General features: G+C 41.9%; 1 protein-coding gene across 3 annotated transcripts in view; it reads left to right on the top strand.

Annotated features, from left to right (window-relative positions):
• Positions 1 to 19,663, top strand: part of LOC105492461 (eukaryotic translation initiation factor 2 alpha kinase 4) — a 108,552-nt gene that overhangs the window by 75,890 nt on the left and 12,999 nt on the right. For all 3 annotated transcript variants that reach the window (XM_011759585.3, XM_011759596.2, XM_071067112.1), the window contains exons 25-32: positions 825 to 993; positions 2,691 to 2,807; positions 4,350 to 4,415; positions 9,477 to 9,647; positions 10,083 to 10,217; positions 12,081 to 12,188; positions 13,847 to 13,975; positions 15,755 to 15,841. In XM_011759585.3, coding sequence (XP_011757887.2) covers positions 825 to 993; positions 2,691 to 2,807; positions 4,350 to 4,415; positions 9,477 to 9,647; positions 10,083 to 10,217; positions 12,081 to 12,188; positions 13,847 to 13,975; positions 15,755 to 15,841 — 982 coding nt within the window. The remainder of the gene's footprint in view (positions 1 to 824; positions 994 to 2,690; positions 2,808 to 4,349; positions 4,416 to 9,476; positions 9,648 to 10,082; positions 10,218 to 12,080; positions 12,189 to 13,846; positions 13,976 to 15,754; positions 15,842 to 19,663) is intronic.

Raw genomic sequence — 19,663 nt, 5'->3', positions numbered from 1 at the left:
CGATCCAGAAGCCCAGCCACAGTACCCCTTCCTGTAAGGTAACTAGGACTATTAGAAGGAATGTAGCAGGTAGGTACCGTCATGTTCCCACAGTCTATTCTGTACCTTCTAAATGTCCCCAAGGAACATAGCTAATTATTTCCACAAACAGTTGCTTCGTAAAAACATCTGGCTGTTCATGATCACAGATGGCCCCTTTTAAAGCTTAATTGGTGGGACAAGTGGCCAGTGGTCTCTATGTGAAGACTGCCTACACAGGTAACCGAACAAAAGCTGCTTGTAGAGAAGTGGAGTAAACCCAGCAGGAACGCTGAGCACTGAGGACCTCCAGGCACTTAGCCCTGAAAAAAGGCTTTCTGTACATTCAAATACCACAGGGGTCCAACAGTGAGATCTTCATAATTTGGAGCAGTATTGTTGTCAATGAGGCACCCTACTTTAAAGCTCCTTTCTTCAACTGAAAACAAAGCTCTTTACATGTTTTTATTCTAGCTACAAGTGAACAATTAATAATCATAGCCCTATGGTGTTGGTATCCCTGTGTAGAAAGCAATCAGTAAGGTAAAATTTTTTGGTGTAATTTCATCTCTGTTTCAGACATTTAAAAAACCTGAAGCCCCATAGCTTACTAGTGGCAAAACTGAGAATTGGAACCTAGATCACGAAGCAGGGGTGTTCCAGGGCAAATCTGTCTTTCAGTCCTCTTGATCATACCACTGATTAATTTTTTTTCATATTTGTTTCTTATATCTTGTTCAACAATTTCTCATACATATTTCTTTCTAGTAAGCAATGACCTTAGAAATCTGGGTTTCTCTCTCCAGATACTGCATAGAACGTGTGTTCAGGCCGCGCAAGTTAGATCGATTTCATCCCAAAGAACTTCTGGAGTGTGCATTTGATATTGTCACTTCTACCACCAACAGCTTTCTGCCCACTGCTGAAATTATCTACACTATCTATGAAATCATCCAAGAGTTTCCAGCACTTCAGGTTCCTTTCCATATTTTAACATTCCAAGATTCCCCACTATAGTTCTTCACCAAGTGTGGTGAGGAAAACCACAGCTACAGACCTGCTTCTCAGTCTGTCCTGGAGATGAATCACATCTTTACTAAAGTAACTGAGAAGAGCTTGATGATGTGGCTTTTGAGTTTCATCTCAGGCTCTTACCTTCACAGGAACTGGTTTTGTTTTGGGGGATGGGTGTTCTCTACCCATTTTTCCAAAATGCAAGATATCAGGCTAAGATTCCTAAGATGCTCTTAGCCTGTTCATACCCTGTTTGGAACACTCAGTGGCTCCATTCTATACCCAATCTCTTCACTCCCCAACTTCCCTTTTCACCAAGTCTGCATGCTGCCAGCCCTTCTCAGGCTTCCCTCCCCACCCCACACACACGCCCTGTCATTCCTGCCACCGTCAGTCAAATGTTCCCTTGTCTAGAAAGTCTTTGCCCAGCCATGGTTTGGGCCCTTTCTCCCCAGGAAGCCTGACTGCACCCTCATTGATTAGTTGGCCACCTTTTCTTCTCAACTCTCACAGGTCTTGATCTGAGACAGCCATGTACTACCTGGAGTTACGTTCATTGTTTTCTCCAAGCAGAGCATATGTTTTTAGGGCAGAGCCTATGAGTCCTCTTTGCCATATACCCTATTGCAGCCAGCTTGGCACATGGCTCACCACTCGGTAAATACTCATTAATCAATTTGCGTGGACAAAAGTTAAGATAACTATTCCACCAGCCTGTGCTTATGAGTCAATTACTATTGGATCAGATCCTTTTGTCTTTGAAATCAACTATCTCGGGCTTTTTAACATAGCTGAAGACCAGAGTTGTTTTTGTTTTGTTTTGTTTTGTTTTGTTTTGTTTTGTTTTTGAGACAGTGTCTCCCTCTGTCTCCCAGGATGGTGTGCAGTGACATTATCACGGCTCACTGCAGCCGCTACCTTCCAGGCACAAGCAGCCCTCCTGCCTTGCCGGTTGAATAGCTGGATCTACAGGCATGTGCCACTGACCCCAGCTAATTTTTTTTTTTTTTTGTAGAGATGGAGTTTCCTTATGTTCCCCAGGCTGGTCTTGAACTCTTGAGCTCAAGGGATCCTCCAACCTCGGCCTCCCAAAATGCTTGGATTACACAGGCATGAGCCACCACCCCAGCCAGTCTGAGTATTTTGGATGTATATAATATGGTATTAACTTAGAGTATATTTTGACTATAACAGTGCAAAAAGAATGTATGTAAAAAAATAAACTAGGGCCGGGCGCGGTGGCTCACGCCTGTACTCCCAGCACTTTGGGAGGCCGAGGCGGGCAGATCATGAGGTCAGGAGATCGAGACCATCCTGACTAACATGGTGAAACCCCATCTCAACTAAAAATACAAAAAATTAGCCAGGCATGGTGGTGGGCGCCTGTAGTCCCAGCTAGTTGGGAGGCTGAGGCAGGAGAATGGTGTGAACCCGGGAGGCGGAGCTTGCAGTGAGCCAAGATCTCACCACTGCACTCCAGCCTGGGCAGCAGAGCGAGACTCCATTTCAAAAAAATAAATAAATAAACTAGGAAGCTATATGCTAAATTCAATCCTTCCATTGTATTAGGATGACAAATTCGTGGTAAGTTTCCAGATTTGGTCATGTACCAGTAATTGCTTTTATAATGAAAATAGTAATTTTTCTCCGTATCCCAGGAAAGAAATTACAGTATTTATTTGAACCATACCATGTTATTGAAAGCAATACTCTTACACTGTGGGATCCCAGAAGACAAACTCAGTCAAGTCTACATTATTCTGTATGATGCTGTGGTAAGCATTTAATTACTTACGATGTTGAAAGAGAATACCTTAATGTTGAAAGATAATGACAATAGTTCCTGATGATTTTCTTACCGATGCAGCCATGAAACTGAATTGGGAGTCTTATCTCTTTCCCTCATTGCTCTAAAGTGAAAGAACCAATTGGCTTTAATTGTATCAACAGTTAACAAGTATTTGTTGAGCTTTTGTTCCATCCTCAGCCCTGTGCTACTAATAACCGCTGGAGTGTTTTTCAAAAGGCTAACTTCTAATTTTAAAAGATCAAATTATTTAATTTGTGAGATAGTAAAGTTCTTCACTAACCTACTTATTAAGGCAAGAAATCACTAAGTAATTGGTCCTGATACTTGCCAATAATAATTTCGAAGATAGTTAACATTGACTGAGCCCCACTCTGTGAGCTAGGCATTGTTCTGAGTTCCTCTGATGGATGCACTCACTTCACTCTCACACTAGTGCTGCTATTACCTTTCCTTTACAGCAACCAAGAAGAGTGACTGTTCGCCTTGCTCTTGATTCTTCCAGTCTTCCTGTGCTTATCAGTAAAGTCATGTGTAGATTTGCATTGATTAAATTAGGGGAGAATGGCTTCGACCTCTGGCGGGGCCTCATTTACCACCTCCTCCCTGTGGGACTGAGGCTATGGTACCTCCAGTTACTCTTCCCTAATTTAGTCACATCATAGTATTCATTACTTTATAGTATATGTGCAGGTACAGAGCTTGGAGGGGGATGCATTGAAAAAATGAATTAGTGTTATATTACGATGCTAGGATGGAAGTGAATGCTTATGTTTTCTAATATCTTTTCATGTTAAGTTTTGTTCTCATATTGAATAAGAGGCATCCAGGAGATGTAAGAACTAACAGTGCCAGAAAGTCTATGGTTAAGACAGAGTAGTGGAAGTCCTTACATAATGGCTTATTGTTTTTATACACCAAAAGGATTAACTAGCTTTTCTTTCATCTGGCAGGTACATATCAATGGCCCAGAATTTACTGCTTGTTTCTTAGTGGTTCTTTACTCCCCCTAAAGCTCTGCTGCTATTTGTCAGTGACAGATACAATATGATGTCAGTCGGACACTGGCAGAAACCCCAGGGATTGTGCGAGGGGCTTCAGCTCTTACTGATTCATGTCCCACGGCTACAGCACATCTGCCAGCATGGGATGAAATGCCCAGAGCCTGGCCTTTGTTAGGGGAGCCCAGAGCAAAATGACTCCCTCCCTGCCCAAACAAATGCCCTCATTAAGCCTGTCCAGATCTGGGTCACCTCACCATTCAGCAAGTACAACTTTCCCCTTTTAATTCTTTTATGTGACGGTTTTTCAGATTTTACAATAAGTTAATTATGGTTTCATGTGAATTGGGGGAAAAACGTTTTCTAATCACAGAATTAAATCTATTCTGTACCATTAGGAGCAGTTTGTTCAAAATGAAGGCTGTAATTCTCAGAATTAGCCTGGAAATTGTGTCTTGTTCAGGGCCACATTTGGCGACTCTCATTGTTACCTTTTTCTTCCACATTAGACAGAGAAGCTGACGAGGAGAGAAGTGGAAGCTAAATTTTGTAATCTGTCTTTGTCTTCTAATAGTGTAAGTACCTTCTAATGGTATTATTACAGCTTTCTCTGTAATTTTGTGTTACCAGAAAATGTCACCAAATTCTCGTTGCAGTAGGGTAGCAGCGCTTCCTACTGCCTCGCAGATGCGGTTTTCCCCTTGAGTGTTAGGTACCATGGCAACCTCTGGGCTTAGAAGGGAGAAACTAATGCTGTGATCAAAGAGTGTCTCTCCATGCTTCTTCTTGATATGCTGTAATCATCCTGCTCTTTCTTGATCAGCAAATACTTTTCTTTGACACCCCTTATAGAACTGTGCCTGGTAGAGCCTCCTGCTGAACAGACCTAATACCAGTTGTCCTCTTTTGAATTAGATTATACGGGACTAGAAGGAGGCACAGAATTCTGCAAATTCATCTGGGGAGCTACCCTTCCCCTACCTCCATGTCTTCTAACTCCTCAGAGTTGAAATAAAGCTCTTGCTTTTCTGGTACGTCTCTTAATCTTAAAATCTTACATTTGATCCCATCATCAGTAAGGGAGATCTTATGGAGTAAACAGTTTGGTCATATTCTCTCCATAGGCATCAGATTGATCCCAGATCTTTGGTACAGTAACCCACACTTAATTGAGTAGCTGAACAACAGAAGACAACAGGGATTTTGTACATTTTCCTGAATATTTAAATAAGAAAAGTTCTTTTTTAATTTCCCAGAACCCTTCTAGCCTCTTGTCTGACACTCAATTATATGATCTTGTGTTGATCAGCAAAATTCACATATGGGATAGATTAAAATATGATTGTACACAGGGAAGGCAGAGTCACTCAATCTTTCGGACACCTACAGTGTGACAGGCACAGTGGCAGGGATGCAAAGAGGAGTCCATACACTGCATTCAGTTCTTAGTTCATATTGGCCTTTAAAAAGCCACAAGGGGCTATGCGCAGCACGTATCTGCCCTCAACTCTGTAAAACAACTTTCAAAGGGCACACAGAAACCACAGTTCAAAGAAATCTCCCCTTTGCAGGTAGGGAAACTAAACCAGATGCATAGCACTAGGAGTTCGGAAAATTGAGCCAGGTTAAATCTTAAATATTTAATATTGGGGGAGATAGTAATGATATGCAAAGTAACCCAACAGCTAAATATCCAAATATGAAGAACAATATACAGTATTTACATATAATCTGAACATGTACACAGCACACACCTATGTGCAGAAATAGTCCCATGTGTAAATAGCACAGAGAATCTGCACAAGACTACCCAGTTCAATGATTCTATACCCAAAGTTTCCAACCCAAAAGGTTAATTGAACTAAAGTCACATTTCAGAACGTCTTTTTTTTTTTTTAAGAAAGTCTTATAAATATACGTTTGGACGTAATAACCACATTGGTTGTTCACATGTCAACTTTTCTTTCTGTTTAATCTCTAACCACTGGTTATTTGATGATGCTAAGCATTAATTAGACATGTGTTTGATTCATTTAAAAACAGAAAAATAGTATCTAATAAAGGCATTTGGTACTTTGATTATTTTGAAATGTACTGTAAGGGTATTAGGAAGGGGAGTAGAAATATTGCCAAAGAGTTTCACATATCTGACCCAGTCCTCTTATTTCACAAATGAGACACCTGAGGCCTGAAGAGATGTTGTGATTTGTCCTGAGTCACATGGAGTTAGTTGATGATAGGGTGAGGACCAAAATCTGGAGACACTGACTCCAGTGCTTCTGATAGTTTATTATTGAGGTAATTTAATGTTCAAATTTATAGGGAAGAAATCATTTTTGTTTTCTGAAAAAATATTTTAAATACATGATTTTAAATTTAATTTTTTTTTTTTTTTTGAGATAGGGTCTTGCACTGTCACACAGGCTAAATTACAGTGGCACAATCATAGTTCAATGTAACCTCAAGCTCTTGGGCTCAAGAGATCTTTCTGCCTCAGCCTCCCAGTTAATTTTTTTTTTCTTTTTTATAGAGGAATTGCAGGCGTGAGCCATTGCACCCAGCCAAAATTTTTATCTTTAATATAGTAAGCAGATTTGTATTAGTCTGTTCTCACACTGCTAATAAAGATATATCTGAGAGTGGGTAATTTATAAAGGGAAGAGGTTTAATGGACTCTCAGTTCCACATGGCTGGGGAGACCTCACAATCATGGTGGAAGGCAAGGAGGAGCAAGTCATGTCTTATATGAATAGCAGAAGGCAAAGAGAAAGAACTTGTGCAGGGGAACTCCTCTTTATAAAACCATCAGATCTCTTGAGACTTATTTACTATCACAAGACCAGCATAGGAAAGACCCACCCCCATGATTCAATTACCTCCCACTGGGTCCCTCCCGTGACACAAGGGAATTGTGGGAGCTACAATTAAAGATGAAATTTGGGTGGGGACACAGCCAAACCATATCATTCCGCCCATGGGCCCTCCCAAATTTCATGTCCTCACATTTCAAAACCAATCATGCCTTCCTGACAGTCCCCAAAAGTCGTAACTCATTTCAGCATTAACTCAAAAGTTCACAGTCCAAAGTCCTATCTGAGACAAGGCAAGAACCTTCCACCTACGAGCCTGTAAACTCAAAAACAAGTTAGTTACTTCCTGAATACAATGAGGGTACAGTCATTGGATAAATACGCCCATTCCAAATGGGAGAAATTGGCCAGAACAAAGGGGCTAAAGGCCCCACGCAAGTACAGAATCCAGCGGGATAGTCAAATCTTAGAGCTCCAAAATGGTCTGCTTTGACTCCATGTGTCACATCCAGGTGACGCTGATGCCAGGGGTAGGCTCCCATGGCTTTGGGCAGCTCCCCCTCTGTGGCTTTGCAGGGTACAGCCTCCCTCCTGGATGCTTTCATGGGCTGGCATTTAGTAGGGACTCTGTATGGGGGCTGCAAACCCACATTTCCCTTCTGCACTGCCCTAGCAGAGGTTCTCCATAAGGGCCCCACCCCTGCAGCAAATTTCTGCCTGGGCATCCAAGCATTTCCATACATCCTCTGAAATCTAGGTAGAGGTTCCAAACCTCAATTCTTGTTTTCTGTGCACCTGCAGGCTCAACACCACATGGAAGCTGCCAAGGCTTGGGGCTTGCACCCTCTGAAGCAGCAGTCTGAGCTATACCTTGGCCCCTTTTAGCCATGGGTGGAGCAGCTTAGACACAGGGCACCAAGTCCCTAAGCTACAGAGAGCGGGCGGGGCGGGGAGGCCCTGGGCCCAGCCCATGAAACCATTTTTTTTTCCTCCTAGGCCTCCAGGCCTGTGATGGGAGGGCCTGCCATGAAGACCTCTGACATGCCCTGAAGACATTTTCCCCATTGTTTTGGTGATTAACATTTGGCTCCTTGTTACTTATGCAAATTTCTGCAGCTGGCTTGAATTTCTCCTCAGAAAATGGGGTTTTCTTTTCTATCTCATCGTCAGGCTGCAAATTTTTTGAACTTATATGGTCTGTTTTCCTTTTAAAATTGAATGCTCTTAACAGCACCCAAGTCACCTCTTGATGCTTTGTTGCTTAGAAATTTCTTCTGCCAGATACCCAAAATCATCTCCCTCAAGTTTAAAGTTCCACAAATCTCTAGGGAAGAGGCAAAATGCTGCCAGTCTCTTTGCTAAAACATAGCAAGAATCACCTTTACTTCAGTTCCCAACAAGTTCCTCGTCTCCATCTGAGACCACCTCAGCCTGGATTTCATTGACCATATCATTATCAGCATTTTGGTCAAAGCCATTCAACAAGTCTCTAGGAAGTTCCAAACTTTCCCACATTTTCCTGTCTTCTTCTGAGCCCTCCAAACTGTTCCAACCTCTGCCTGTTAACCAGTTCCAAAGTCACTTCCATATTTTTGGGTATCTTTACAGCAGTGCCCCACTCTACCAGTACCAATTTACTGTATTAGTCTGCTCTTGTGCTGCTAATAAAGACATACACGAGACTGGGTAATTTATAAAGGAAAGAGGTTTAATGGACTCACAGTTCCATGTGGCTTAGGAGGGCTCACAATCATGGTGGAGAGCAAGGAGGAACAAGTCATGTCTTACATGGTTGGCAGCAGGCAAAGAGAGAGAACTTGTGCAGGGAAATTCCTCTTTATAAAGCCATCAGCTCTTGTGAGACTTATTCACTATCATGAGACTATCATGGGAGGGACCCGCCCACATGATTCAATTACCTCCCACTGGATCCCTCCCATGACACATGGGAATTGTGGGAGCTACAATCAAGATGAGATTTGGGTAGGGACACAGCAAAACCATATCAAGATTATAGGAGGCTTTAACATTTTTTGGATTTTTTAAAAATTTAAGTGATTTATGATTAACTCTAAGATTAAGCTATGTCAAGCTTAGCCTTCATTCAGCCCTTAGTTTTCATGTGCCAATTTATGGATGAACTAGGTTCTACTTGCCTACAGTCTTAAAATGGCTATAATTTTGTTTCTTAATAATTTCTACTTTAGCTGCTGTGAGTTTTCTTTCTGGCTTCATGACTATGGTTGTTTCCTGCACTGCCCTCTTCTTGGGCAGTCAATGAGTACAGCTGGTGAGAGCCAGGATCTGGCATCCAGGTGGGAGGAGAAGGAAGGGGGGAGGATCAGGAGGCTGCCCACAGGAGAAGACATCTCAAGGTTGCAAATAGGAAGGATTCAAGCCAAGGAAGGGAATTTCTAGCTAATTCTGAATTAAAACAAGTCAGACTCTGCCTCCTTGTCCCCCCATGTGTATGCCTGTGGTAACAGGAATTCATGAGAATGAGAAGGGTAAAGAGGAAAAATACTGGCCTGAAAATAGATAATGGAAGCTCTGCTAGTGCCAGGGTCTACTTTGCTGAGTCAGCATTAAGTGTGAGTAAATGTATCTGAATAAAAGTGAACCATTAGTATGTGTCTAAGGTGCTTTCGAGTTGTTGGAAGAGGATAATCCTTAGTCAGGATTGTAGCAAAGGCTAAAATAATCTTTGACCACAAAGATAATCGTATGGTCCCATGTGCTCCCGCTCCTGCAGGTGCACACAGTCGGTGCAAAGGGAATCTTCCCCTGCCATAGATGGGCAGCTAACTGTGCCCCTTTGCTTTCCAGCTGTGTCGACTCTACAAGTTCATTGAACAGAAGGGAGATTTGCAAGATCTAATGCCAACAATCAATTCATTAATAAAACAGAAAACAGGTATTGCGCAGTTGGTGAAGTATGGCTTAAAAGACCTAGAGGAGGTTGTTGGACTGTTGAAGAAACTCGGCATCAAGTTACAGGTTTGGCAACAGTTTGATACTGGCAGTACAAATGTGTAGCATTACTAATAGCACAGGGAGGAAATGTGTTTCATTTCACTAATGCTAGTTAGTGTTTTATTTTTCCAGAAAAACTGCTTTCTGTGTTTTGGAGCATTTGATATTTAGTAATAATTTTGGCTTACATCAGGATTTCTTTGCAAGTGCCACTGTTCCTATCATGAAGCAGTTCTTACTGTGTTAGCCTCAGAGAGGTGGTTATTCTTAAAGAGAAGAGAATTTATTTTACATGTCAGGCTATTGTTAAACAGACTTTGTGCTAGATCTTACTAAATATTTTGTTTATGCTAAATAGATTGTTCTGATGCTATTGATGGGAAACACCGTTTTCAGCATTGTATTCCACATTCTAACTTTCAGACCCTTGACACATTTGTATGGCATCTCTCTTTATAGGTCTTGATTAATTTGGGCTTGGTTTACAAGGTGCAACAGCACAATGGAATCATCTTCCAGTTTGTGGCATTCATCAAACGAAGGCAAAGGGCTGTACCTGAAATCCTCGCAGCTGGAGGCAGATATGACCTGCTGGTGAGGGCTTGCCCTTTATTTATTTGTTCTGACTTAATTTTATTTCTTCTCAACTTGTTATTTTGAAATTTTCAAACTAACACCAAAAATTTGAACCAGTATTATCATTGGATACTTCTATTAATATATCTTTCATCTAGGAATAGAAATATAATGTGAACCACATTTGTAGTTGTTTAAACTTAAACAAAATTATATTATTTTGCAGGATAGTTGCAAAGATAGTATAGAGAGGTCTCATGTACCATTTACTCTGTGTGTGTGTGTGTGTGTGTGTGTGTGTGTGTGTGTGTATATATTTATTTATTTATTTTTATTTATTTATTTTTTGGAGACAGGGCCTTGCTCTGTCACCCTGGCTGGAGTGCAGTGGCATAATCTTGGCTCACTGCAGCCTCAACCTCCCTGGGCTCAAACGATTCTCTCACCTTAGCCTCCCAAGTAGCTGAGACTACAGGCATGCACCACCACACCCAGCTAATTTTTTGTATTTTCAGTACAGACAGGGTTTTGTCGTGTTGCCCAGGCTGGTCTCAAACTCCTGAGCTCAAGCAATCCACCTGCCTCAGCCTCTCAGAGTGCTGGGATTACAGGCGTGAGCCACCGCACTGCCCCTTGCATAAGCATAGTAAAATATCAAAACCAGAAAACTGACATTTGTACAATGTATGTGCATCATTCTTTTCCATTTTACCATGTGTACATTCCCATAACAACCACCATAATCAAGGTACAGAACTATTCTATCACCACAAAGATTTATGGGTATCAACATCTTATCAATTCAAATGAAATGTAGACACTTTACCTCCCTGTATGTCTCTTTACCTCATGCCCCATTTATAATATAATTGTCTTAAATATTTCTTCTAATACATTGAGATCCACATCAAACAGTGTTAAATTTTTTACTTTACTGTTAAATATAATTAGAAAACTCAAGGGGAGGAGAAAGTCTGTTGTATTTACCCCAAATTTCTGGTTTGTGATGAGAAATTTGCTGTTATTTGAATTACTTTTCCCCTATAGGGAAGGTATTTCTGACTTGATGCTTTAAAGATTCTTTTCTTTGTCTTTAGTTTCAAGTTAAATTATGATGTGTCTTGGCATGAGTTTCTTTGGATTTATCCTGTTAAGGGTTTGCTTAGCTTCTTAAATCTATAGGTGTATGTCTTTCGTGAATTTGGGGGATTTCTTCAGGCGTTATTTCTTTGAATTTTTTTTTCAGTCTCACCCTCTTTTTTCTCTCCTTCTATGACCCCAGTGACATGAATGTCCTTGAGGTTATGGGACATTTTTGTCCAGGATGATCTCACACTCCTGGCTGCAAGCAATCCTCCTGCCTTGGCCTTTCAAAGCACTGGGATTATGGGTGTGAGCCACCACACCTGACCTGGAATTTTAACTATTTAGTAACATTAAGCAAAAAGAGACAAGTGGTATCAATTTTATAATATATTTTATTTAACCTAGTATATCCAAAATATTATTTCAACATGTACTCAAACTTCTAAAAATTATTAACAAGGATTTTACATTTGTTTCAAAGTCTTTGCAGCCAGTACGTGTTTTACATGTACACCATGTGTCAATTTGGATTAGCTGTATTTCAAATGCTCAGTGGTCACTTGTGACTAGTGGCTGCCATATTGAACAGTTCAGAGTTAGATGTAACATTTGTTAATATTTTTCTAAATTTGCATGTGTGCTTGCTTCTCTCTTTTACTACACACACACATTTCTTTTTGTTGAACTCTTTGATGATGAGCTGCTGACAGAGTGCTCACTCTTTAATCATTGTTTTCCCCGTAATCACATTTTCTTTGCTATTTCATAACCGTAACTGTTTATGTCTCTCCACAGATTCCCCAGTTTAGAGGGCCACAAGCTCTGGGGCCAGTTCCCACTGCCATTGGGGTCAGCATAGCTATAGACAAGATATCTGCTGCTGTCCTCAACATGGAGGAACCTGTAAGTCTGGCTTGGCTTCCCAGCATGCTTCGAGGTGTCTTTCTTTTCTAAAAGTACGATTTGCCTTTTGCAGTCATTTACATGGGGCTTCAGATGTGAAAGCTATAGACCCAGGGTTTTGAAACTTACCTTTAATATGGTAGACAAGCCTAAGACTTGATGTCAATCCCTGCATTTCAGTCCTTATCATCTGTTCTCTAGCTGGGTGACCTTAGACCAGGGGTCCCCAACTCCCGGGCGGCAGACTAGTACCCCTCTGGGTTAGGAACCTGTTAGGAACTGGGCTGCACAGCAGGAGGTGAGCAGCGGGCTAGTAAACATTACCACCTGAGCTCCACCTCCTGTCAGATCAGTGGTGGCATTAGAGTCTACAGGAGCATGAACCTTGTTGTGAACTGTGCACGCGAGGGATCTAGGCTGGACGCTCCTTATGAGAATCTAACTAATGCCTGATGATCCGAGGTGGAATAGTTTCATTCCAAAACCATCTCCTCCCCACCCCCGCACCATCCATGGAAAAATTTTCTTCCGTGAAACCAGTCCCTGGTGCCAAAAGGGTTAAAGACTTCTGCCTTAGACAATTAATTCATCCTTCCCTAGCCTCACTTTCCTTATCTGTAATGTACCATATAAAAGTGAGATGTTATAGTTATTGACAGGCTCTTATCAAAATTTCTTATTCAGGCCAGGCATGGTGGCTCATGCCTATAATCCCAGCACTTTGGAAGGGCAAGGCAGGCAGATCGCTTGAGCCCTGGGGTTCAAGACTAGCCTGGGCAACATAGCAAAACCTCATCTCTACCAAAAAATACAAAAATTAGCCAGGCGTGGTTAATTAGCTATGCACCTGTAGTTCCAGCTACTCAGGAGGCTGAGATGGGACAATCGCTTGAACCCAGGACGGGGAGGTTGTAGTGAGCTGAAATCATGCCACTTGCACTCCAGCTTTGGCAACAGAGCCAGACCCTGTCAAAAAAAAAAAAAAATCCTGCTGTGGTCTGCAAAGCTAGAAATAGCTTTTTTCCCCCCTTATATTTCAGGCAAGATTAGTTTTCCCAGAGAAAAATAGTATTTTCCTAAATGGCTCAAGGTAGTTGAAATAATTTCTGTCTTGAAAGACTAATATAACATTTTTTTTTTACTATGGCTGAGCATGGTGGCTCATGCCTGTAATCCCAGTTGTATCCCAATAAGGCCAAGGCAGGTGGATCACTTGAGGCCAGAAGTTTGAGACCAGCCTGGCCAACAAGGCAGAACATCATGCCTACTAAAAATATTTAAAAAAAAAAATTTTAGCCAGGCATGGTGGTGCACGCCTGTAATCCCAGCCACTCTGGAGGCTGAGGCAGGAGACTTGCTTAAACCCAGGAGGCAGAGGTTACAGTGAGCTGAGATCGTGCCACTGTATACTAGCCTGGGCAACAGAGCGAGACTCTGTCTCAGAAAAAAAAAGAAAAAGTTTTTTGACTGTGTCTTTTTTTTTTTTTTTTTTTTTTACAATGTTGTTTTGAAGCCAGGCCTTCGGCACGCTGCGTTTCTATACAGGATTTCAGGAATGCCCATCCTCCCAAGAATGCTGCCTCCTCTCCTGATGCTGGTTTCACTTCCATGCCTGCAGTCTTGCTCCTCTATCTGTAACCGTTCTGTTTCTGATCCAGGTTACAATAGGCTCTTGTGACCTCCTGGTTGTAAGTGTTGGCCAGATGTCCATGTCCAGGGCCATCAACCTAACCCAGAAACTCTGGACAGCAGGCATCACAGCAGAAATCATGTACGACTGGTCGCAGGTAATGGGACAAAAGGCACCTGTGAGTGAAGTGCGAACAGCTATGGCTCTCATGGCATATATCCTCTGCACCTTTAGACTGTCAGACTCTGTTTATCTCTGTAATTCGAGTCGCCTCCTGTGTTAGTTTCTGATTGCTGCAGTAACCAATTACCACAAACTTACTGGCTTAAACACCTATTTATCTTACATTTCTGGAAGTCAGAAATCCAAAAGCACTTTCACTGGGTTAAATTCAACAGGGCTGGCTCCTCTGGAAGCTCTAGGGGAGAATCTGTGTCCTTGCCTTTTCCAGCTCCTAGAGGCCTCCTGCATTCCTTGGCTCATGGCTTCTTCCTCCATCATCACACTCAACAATGAAGCACCTCCTTTCTCGTTGACCTGTGCTTCTGTTCTTACTGTCCAGCTCTCTCATATATGCACCCTGTGATTACACTGAGCCCACCCAGATAATCCTGGTTGATCACTCACAGGTTCTAGGAATGAGGATATGGACACCTTTGCAGGGCTGTACACCAGCCTACCACACTTGTGAAGGCACTCGGTGCTTAGTGTGTTTTGAGCTCTGTATCCTGAGACCTCCCACAGCATGCAGGCCTGACACTTGCCATGGGTGTGGAGGTGTGGAAAGTGGCACCCAGGACACATGCCTGCCCTTTGGAATGGGGGGTGTAAGCAGATCATAGAAGGGGTACACTTCCAGGAGATCATCCAGGTTGTACCCACATTCGCCCACACTAAAGGTGCCCCAGAGCATGGCGATGACCAGGGACACAGACCCACCACCCTCCCACCTGCTCTGTTTACATCACCTGCCGGGAGGCTTCTGAAGCTGCTGCTGTTTACTCGTGTGTTTGTGTGTGTGTGTGTGTGTGTGTGTGGTTTGTATCAAAATTCATATCAGAAGTGTACTGAGCAACAATTTTTTTTTTTTTGAGACGAAGTCTCGCTCTGTCGCCCAGGCTGGAGTGCGGTGGCTGGATCTCAGCTCACTGCAAGCTCCGCCTCCCGGGTTTACGCCATTCTCCTGCCTCAGCCTCCCGAGTAGCTGGGACTACAGGCGCCCACCACCTCGCCCGGCTAGTTTTTTGTATTTTTAGTAGAGACGGGGTTTCACTGTGTTAGCCAGGATGGTCTCGATCTCCTGACCTCGAGATCCGCCGTTCTTGGCCTCCCAAAGTGCTGGGATTACAGGCTTGAGCCACCGCGCCCGGCCTTGAGCAACAATTTTTAATCATTTGACAGAACAATGTCCTCTTCTACTTGTTCACTTGTTTCATAAATCATTAGAGAAGTGTTCTGTCCTGCAGTAAAATCCAAGCCTAGTGGTCAGTGACCTCAGTCCTGTACAGTGGCATCCCGCAGGCTTCTCTGCCCTGTCCTGGTTTGTTTCTTCAATTGTGCTTTTCACCTTCCCTTATTTCCTTCGTTTCCTTCATTTTCCTCAGAGGCTTTTTCAGTGTGTGTGTGTGTGTTGTGTTGTGTTATATAATTTGGGGCATCTTTTATTAAGTCTTGAAGTTTTTGAAAACCTCTTACTATTGATTGATTATTCATGGCCCCTTAGAACAATCATGAAGGTAAGGAAGGCAAGAGAGGCCTTGTTCCTCCCTTGAATTCTGTATGCTTCTTCCTTAATATTTCTATCTCCCTGAAGTCAGCACATTTAGTAATTCACATTGAGAATATAATTGGAAACAGTATTTTCATTCTCCTTAATTACTTAAAGCTGTTCCAGGTGCTCTGTGTTTATTTTCTACACTATGTTTGTTTGTTTCAGTCCCAAGAGGAATTACAAGAGTACTGCAGACATCATGAAATCACCTATGTGGCCCTTGTCTCGGATAAAGAAGGAAGCCATGTCAAGGTAAAGACGCCAGAGATTTTTTTTTTTTTAATACTTTAAGTTCTAGGGTGCATGTGCACAATGTGCAGGTTTGTTACATATGTATACATGTGCCATGTTGGTGTGCTGCACCCATTAACTCGTCATTTGCATTAGGTGTATCTCCTAATGCTATCCCTCCCTGCTCCCCCCACCCCACAATAGACCCCGGTGTGTGATGTTCCCCTTCCTGTATCCAAGTGATCTTGTTGTTCATTTCCCACCTATGAGTGAGAACATGTGGTGTTTGGTTTTCTGTCCTTGTGATAGTTTGCTGAGAATGATGGTTTCCAGCTGCATCCATGTCCCTGCAAAGGACATGAACTCATCCTTTTTTATGGCTGCATAGTATTCCATGGTGTATATGTGCCACATTTTCTTAATCCAGTCTGTCATTGATGGACATTTGGGTTGATTCCAAGTCTTTGCTATTGTGAATAGTGCCACAATAAACATACATGTGCATGTGTCTTTATAGCAGCATGATTTTGAATCCTTTGGGTATATCCCCAGTAATGGGATGGCTGGGTCAAATGGTATTTCTAGTTCTAGATCCTTGAGGAATCGCCACACTGTCTTCCACAATGGTTGAACTAGTTTACAGTCCCACCAACAGTGTAAAAGCGTTCCTATTTCTCCACATCCTCTCCAGCACCTTTTGTTTCCTGACTTTTTAATGATTGCCATTCTAACTGGTGTGAGATGGTATCTCGTGGTTTTGATTTGCATTTCTCTGATGGTGAGTGATGATGAGCATTTTTTCATGTGTGATCCCTTCCTTACTCCTTATACAAAAATTAATTCAAGATGGATTAGAGACTTAAATGTTAGACCTAAAACCATAAAAACCCTAGAAGAAAACCTAGGCAATACCATTCAGGACATAGCCATGGGCAAGGACTTCATGTCTAAAACACCAAAAGCAATGGCAACAAAAGCCAAAATTGACAAATGGGGTCTAATTAAACTAAAGAGCTTCTGCACAGCAAAAGAAACTACCATCAGAGTGAGCAGGCAACCTACAGAATGGGAGAAAATTTTTGCAATCTACTAATCTAACAAAGGGTAGGTTCTATCCAGAACCTAACAAAGGGTAGGTTCTAACAAACCTAACAAAAACCTAACAAAGGGTAGAATCTAACAAAGGGTAGGTTCTATCCAGAACCTACAAAGAACTCAAACAAATTTACAAGGAAAAAACAAACAACCCCATCAAAAAGTGGGCAAAGGATATGAACAGACACTTCTCAAAAGAAGACATTTATGCAGCCAACAGACGCCAGAGATTTTTTACAATTCAGTAGTCAGGTGTTACCTGTGGAACACTTGCCTTCACACTGAGGCCCCGGGCCGTGTAGGTGGCTGGAAATCCATTCCCTCTGCTCTCCCTTTCCATTGTTGGGTTTCTTACTGAGGAAAATGTGTATAAAATAAGAAAGAGAGTCCACCTTCATTAAAGCTTTAAAAAGCAAAACAAACAAACTGGCTGTGGTTTTTTCCTACTTTTCTTCTCTTGTTCTCTTTTTCCATCTAAGAAAATAAGAATAAGTAAAGTTGATTTCTGCTGATAGGCATATCCTCTCACTGCTTTGTAACCAGTTTTACTTTTTTGTACTCAACTAAAAGTGTTCCTAAATATACCACCTCTTAACATTTATTTCTAATTATTTTTAAAGGGAAAAAAAACTTTCTTAAAAATATTTTTCTCTTCTAATGTTTTTGTTTGGTTTTAATATCAGGGTAATGCAGGCCTGATAAAATGAGATGGAGAGCGTTCTCTCCTCTTCTGTTTTCTGTAAGATATTGTATACAATTGATATTAGAAGTCCAACCTCAAATATTTCTACATAGAGAGCTATTCTGGTCACCTCTTTCTTCTAGAGGCAGCTTTGGTAGTTTATATCTTTCCCAGAACTTTTCCATTTCATCTGAGTTTTCAAATATTTCCCTGTTATTGTTTCACTGTCTCCAGGATCTGCAGTGTTGCTCTCTCCTTCAGACCTGATACGGGTAATTTGTGTCTTCCCTCTTTTTTGTCTAATCAGCCTGGCTAGAGATTGATCAATTTTGTCTTTCCAAGAACCAGCTTGTGGTGTCATTGGTTTTTCTGAGTTTTTATTTGCTCGTGTGTTTTCTCTTTTATTCATCAACACTCTTGCCCATTACTATTTTCTTCCTTTTGCTCATTTTGGATTTAGTTGATTCATTTTTTAGTTTTTTCAGATAGAACTTTAGAGGAGGAATTGACAGACTACAACTTGGACCAAATTCAGCCTGTAGCCTACTTTTATATGTCTGTGAACTCAAAGTTTTTACATTCTTTGTTAAAAAGCAACAACAAACAAAGGAGAGTGTGTGACTCAAACTATGTATGGCCTGCAAAGCTTAAAATATTTCCTATCTGGTCCTTTACAGAAAGAAATTCAAAGCTTTGTTATTATACATATTTAGGATTTTATATCTTCTTGATGAATTGTCTTCATCATTATAAAATATTCCTTATCCCTGCTAATATTTCTTGTTCTGAAATCTTTTGGTTAGTGTTTATATCACTACCTTTCTCCATCCTTTTATTTTTAACCTGTCTTTTTTTTCAAAGAGATGGGGTCTCATCGTGTTGCCCAGGCTGGCCTTGAACTCCTGGGTTCAAGTGATCTTCTCACCTCAGCCTCCAGCCGGGATACAGGTGTGTGCCACTGCACCGGGCTAACTTAGCTATCTTTATATTTAAAGTGAGTTTCTTATACACAGTCACTAGGTTGACTTTTCTTCTTTTCTTTTTTTTTTTTTTTTTTTTTGAGACGGAGTCTCGCTGTGTTGCCCAGGCTGGAGTGCAGTGGTGCAATCTCGGCTCACTGCAACCTCCACCTCCTGGGTTCAAGCGATTCTCCTACCTCAGCCTCCTGAGTAGCTGGGTTTATAGGCACACACCACCACACCCGGCTAATTTTTGTATTTTTAGTAGAAACAGGGTTTCACCATGTTGGTCAAACTGGTCTCAAACTCCTGACCTCATGATCCACCCACCTCGGCCTCCCAAAGTGTTGGGATTACAGGCGTGAGCCACCGTGCCCGGCCTCCTTTTTTTTTGTTTTTTTGTTTTTTCTAACTCTGAGAATCCTGGCTTCTTTTTTTTTTTTTTTTTTTTTTTTTTTTTGAGACAGGGTCTCACTCTGTCACCCATGTTGTAGTGCAGTGGCATGATCTCGGCTCACTGCAACCTGTCTCCCAGGACCAAGTGATCCTCCCACCTCAGCCTCCTGAGTAGCTGGGACTACAGGCACGTGCCACCATGACTAGCTCATTTTTGTATTTTTAGTAGAGACGAGGTCTTCCCATGTTGCCTAGGCTGGTCTTGAATTCCCGGCCTCAAGGGACCCGCCCACCTTGGCCTCCCAAAGTGCTGGGATTACAGGTGTGAGCCACTGCGCCCAGCCAGTAGCAACATTTTCATATTTCAAAAGCAAGACATCACTTCATTTATCCATTCAGCCAACACATTTTAAGCATTCACAATGTAGAAGGGATTGAACTTGGGGCCATTGAAGATATAGAAACATTTAAGCCATAGCTCCTGCTGTCAAGGATTCTGTAATCTGGTAAGGAACTTGAGACATTTGTGCGTGATTATGAGCTCAAAAATACTAAATGCCATGAGAGTCCTACAGATAAATTTCTCCGAAGGTCCCTCAGGCTAGGAGACTACATAAGAGGAAGCAGTGAAGTCTGTAGGGGGGGTGCTGGGATTTATCCTACCCTCAAGAATTCATAGGATATAGATAGGTCCCGGAAGGGCCTTTTAAG

Source organism: Macaca nemestrina, chromosome 7 (genome assembly GCF_043159975.1).
Source record: "Macaca nemestrina isolate mMacNem1 chromosome 7, mMacNem.hap1, whole genome shotgun sequence".
Classification (NCBI taxonomy): domain Eukaryota; kingdom Metazoa; phylum Chordata; class Mammalia; order Primates; family Cercopithecidae; genus Macaca; species Macaca nemestrina.
The sequence above is the reverse complement of the archived record's forward strand: the minus strand, read 5'-3'. Positions and strand labels throughout refer to the sequence as shown.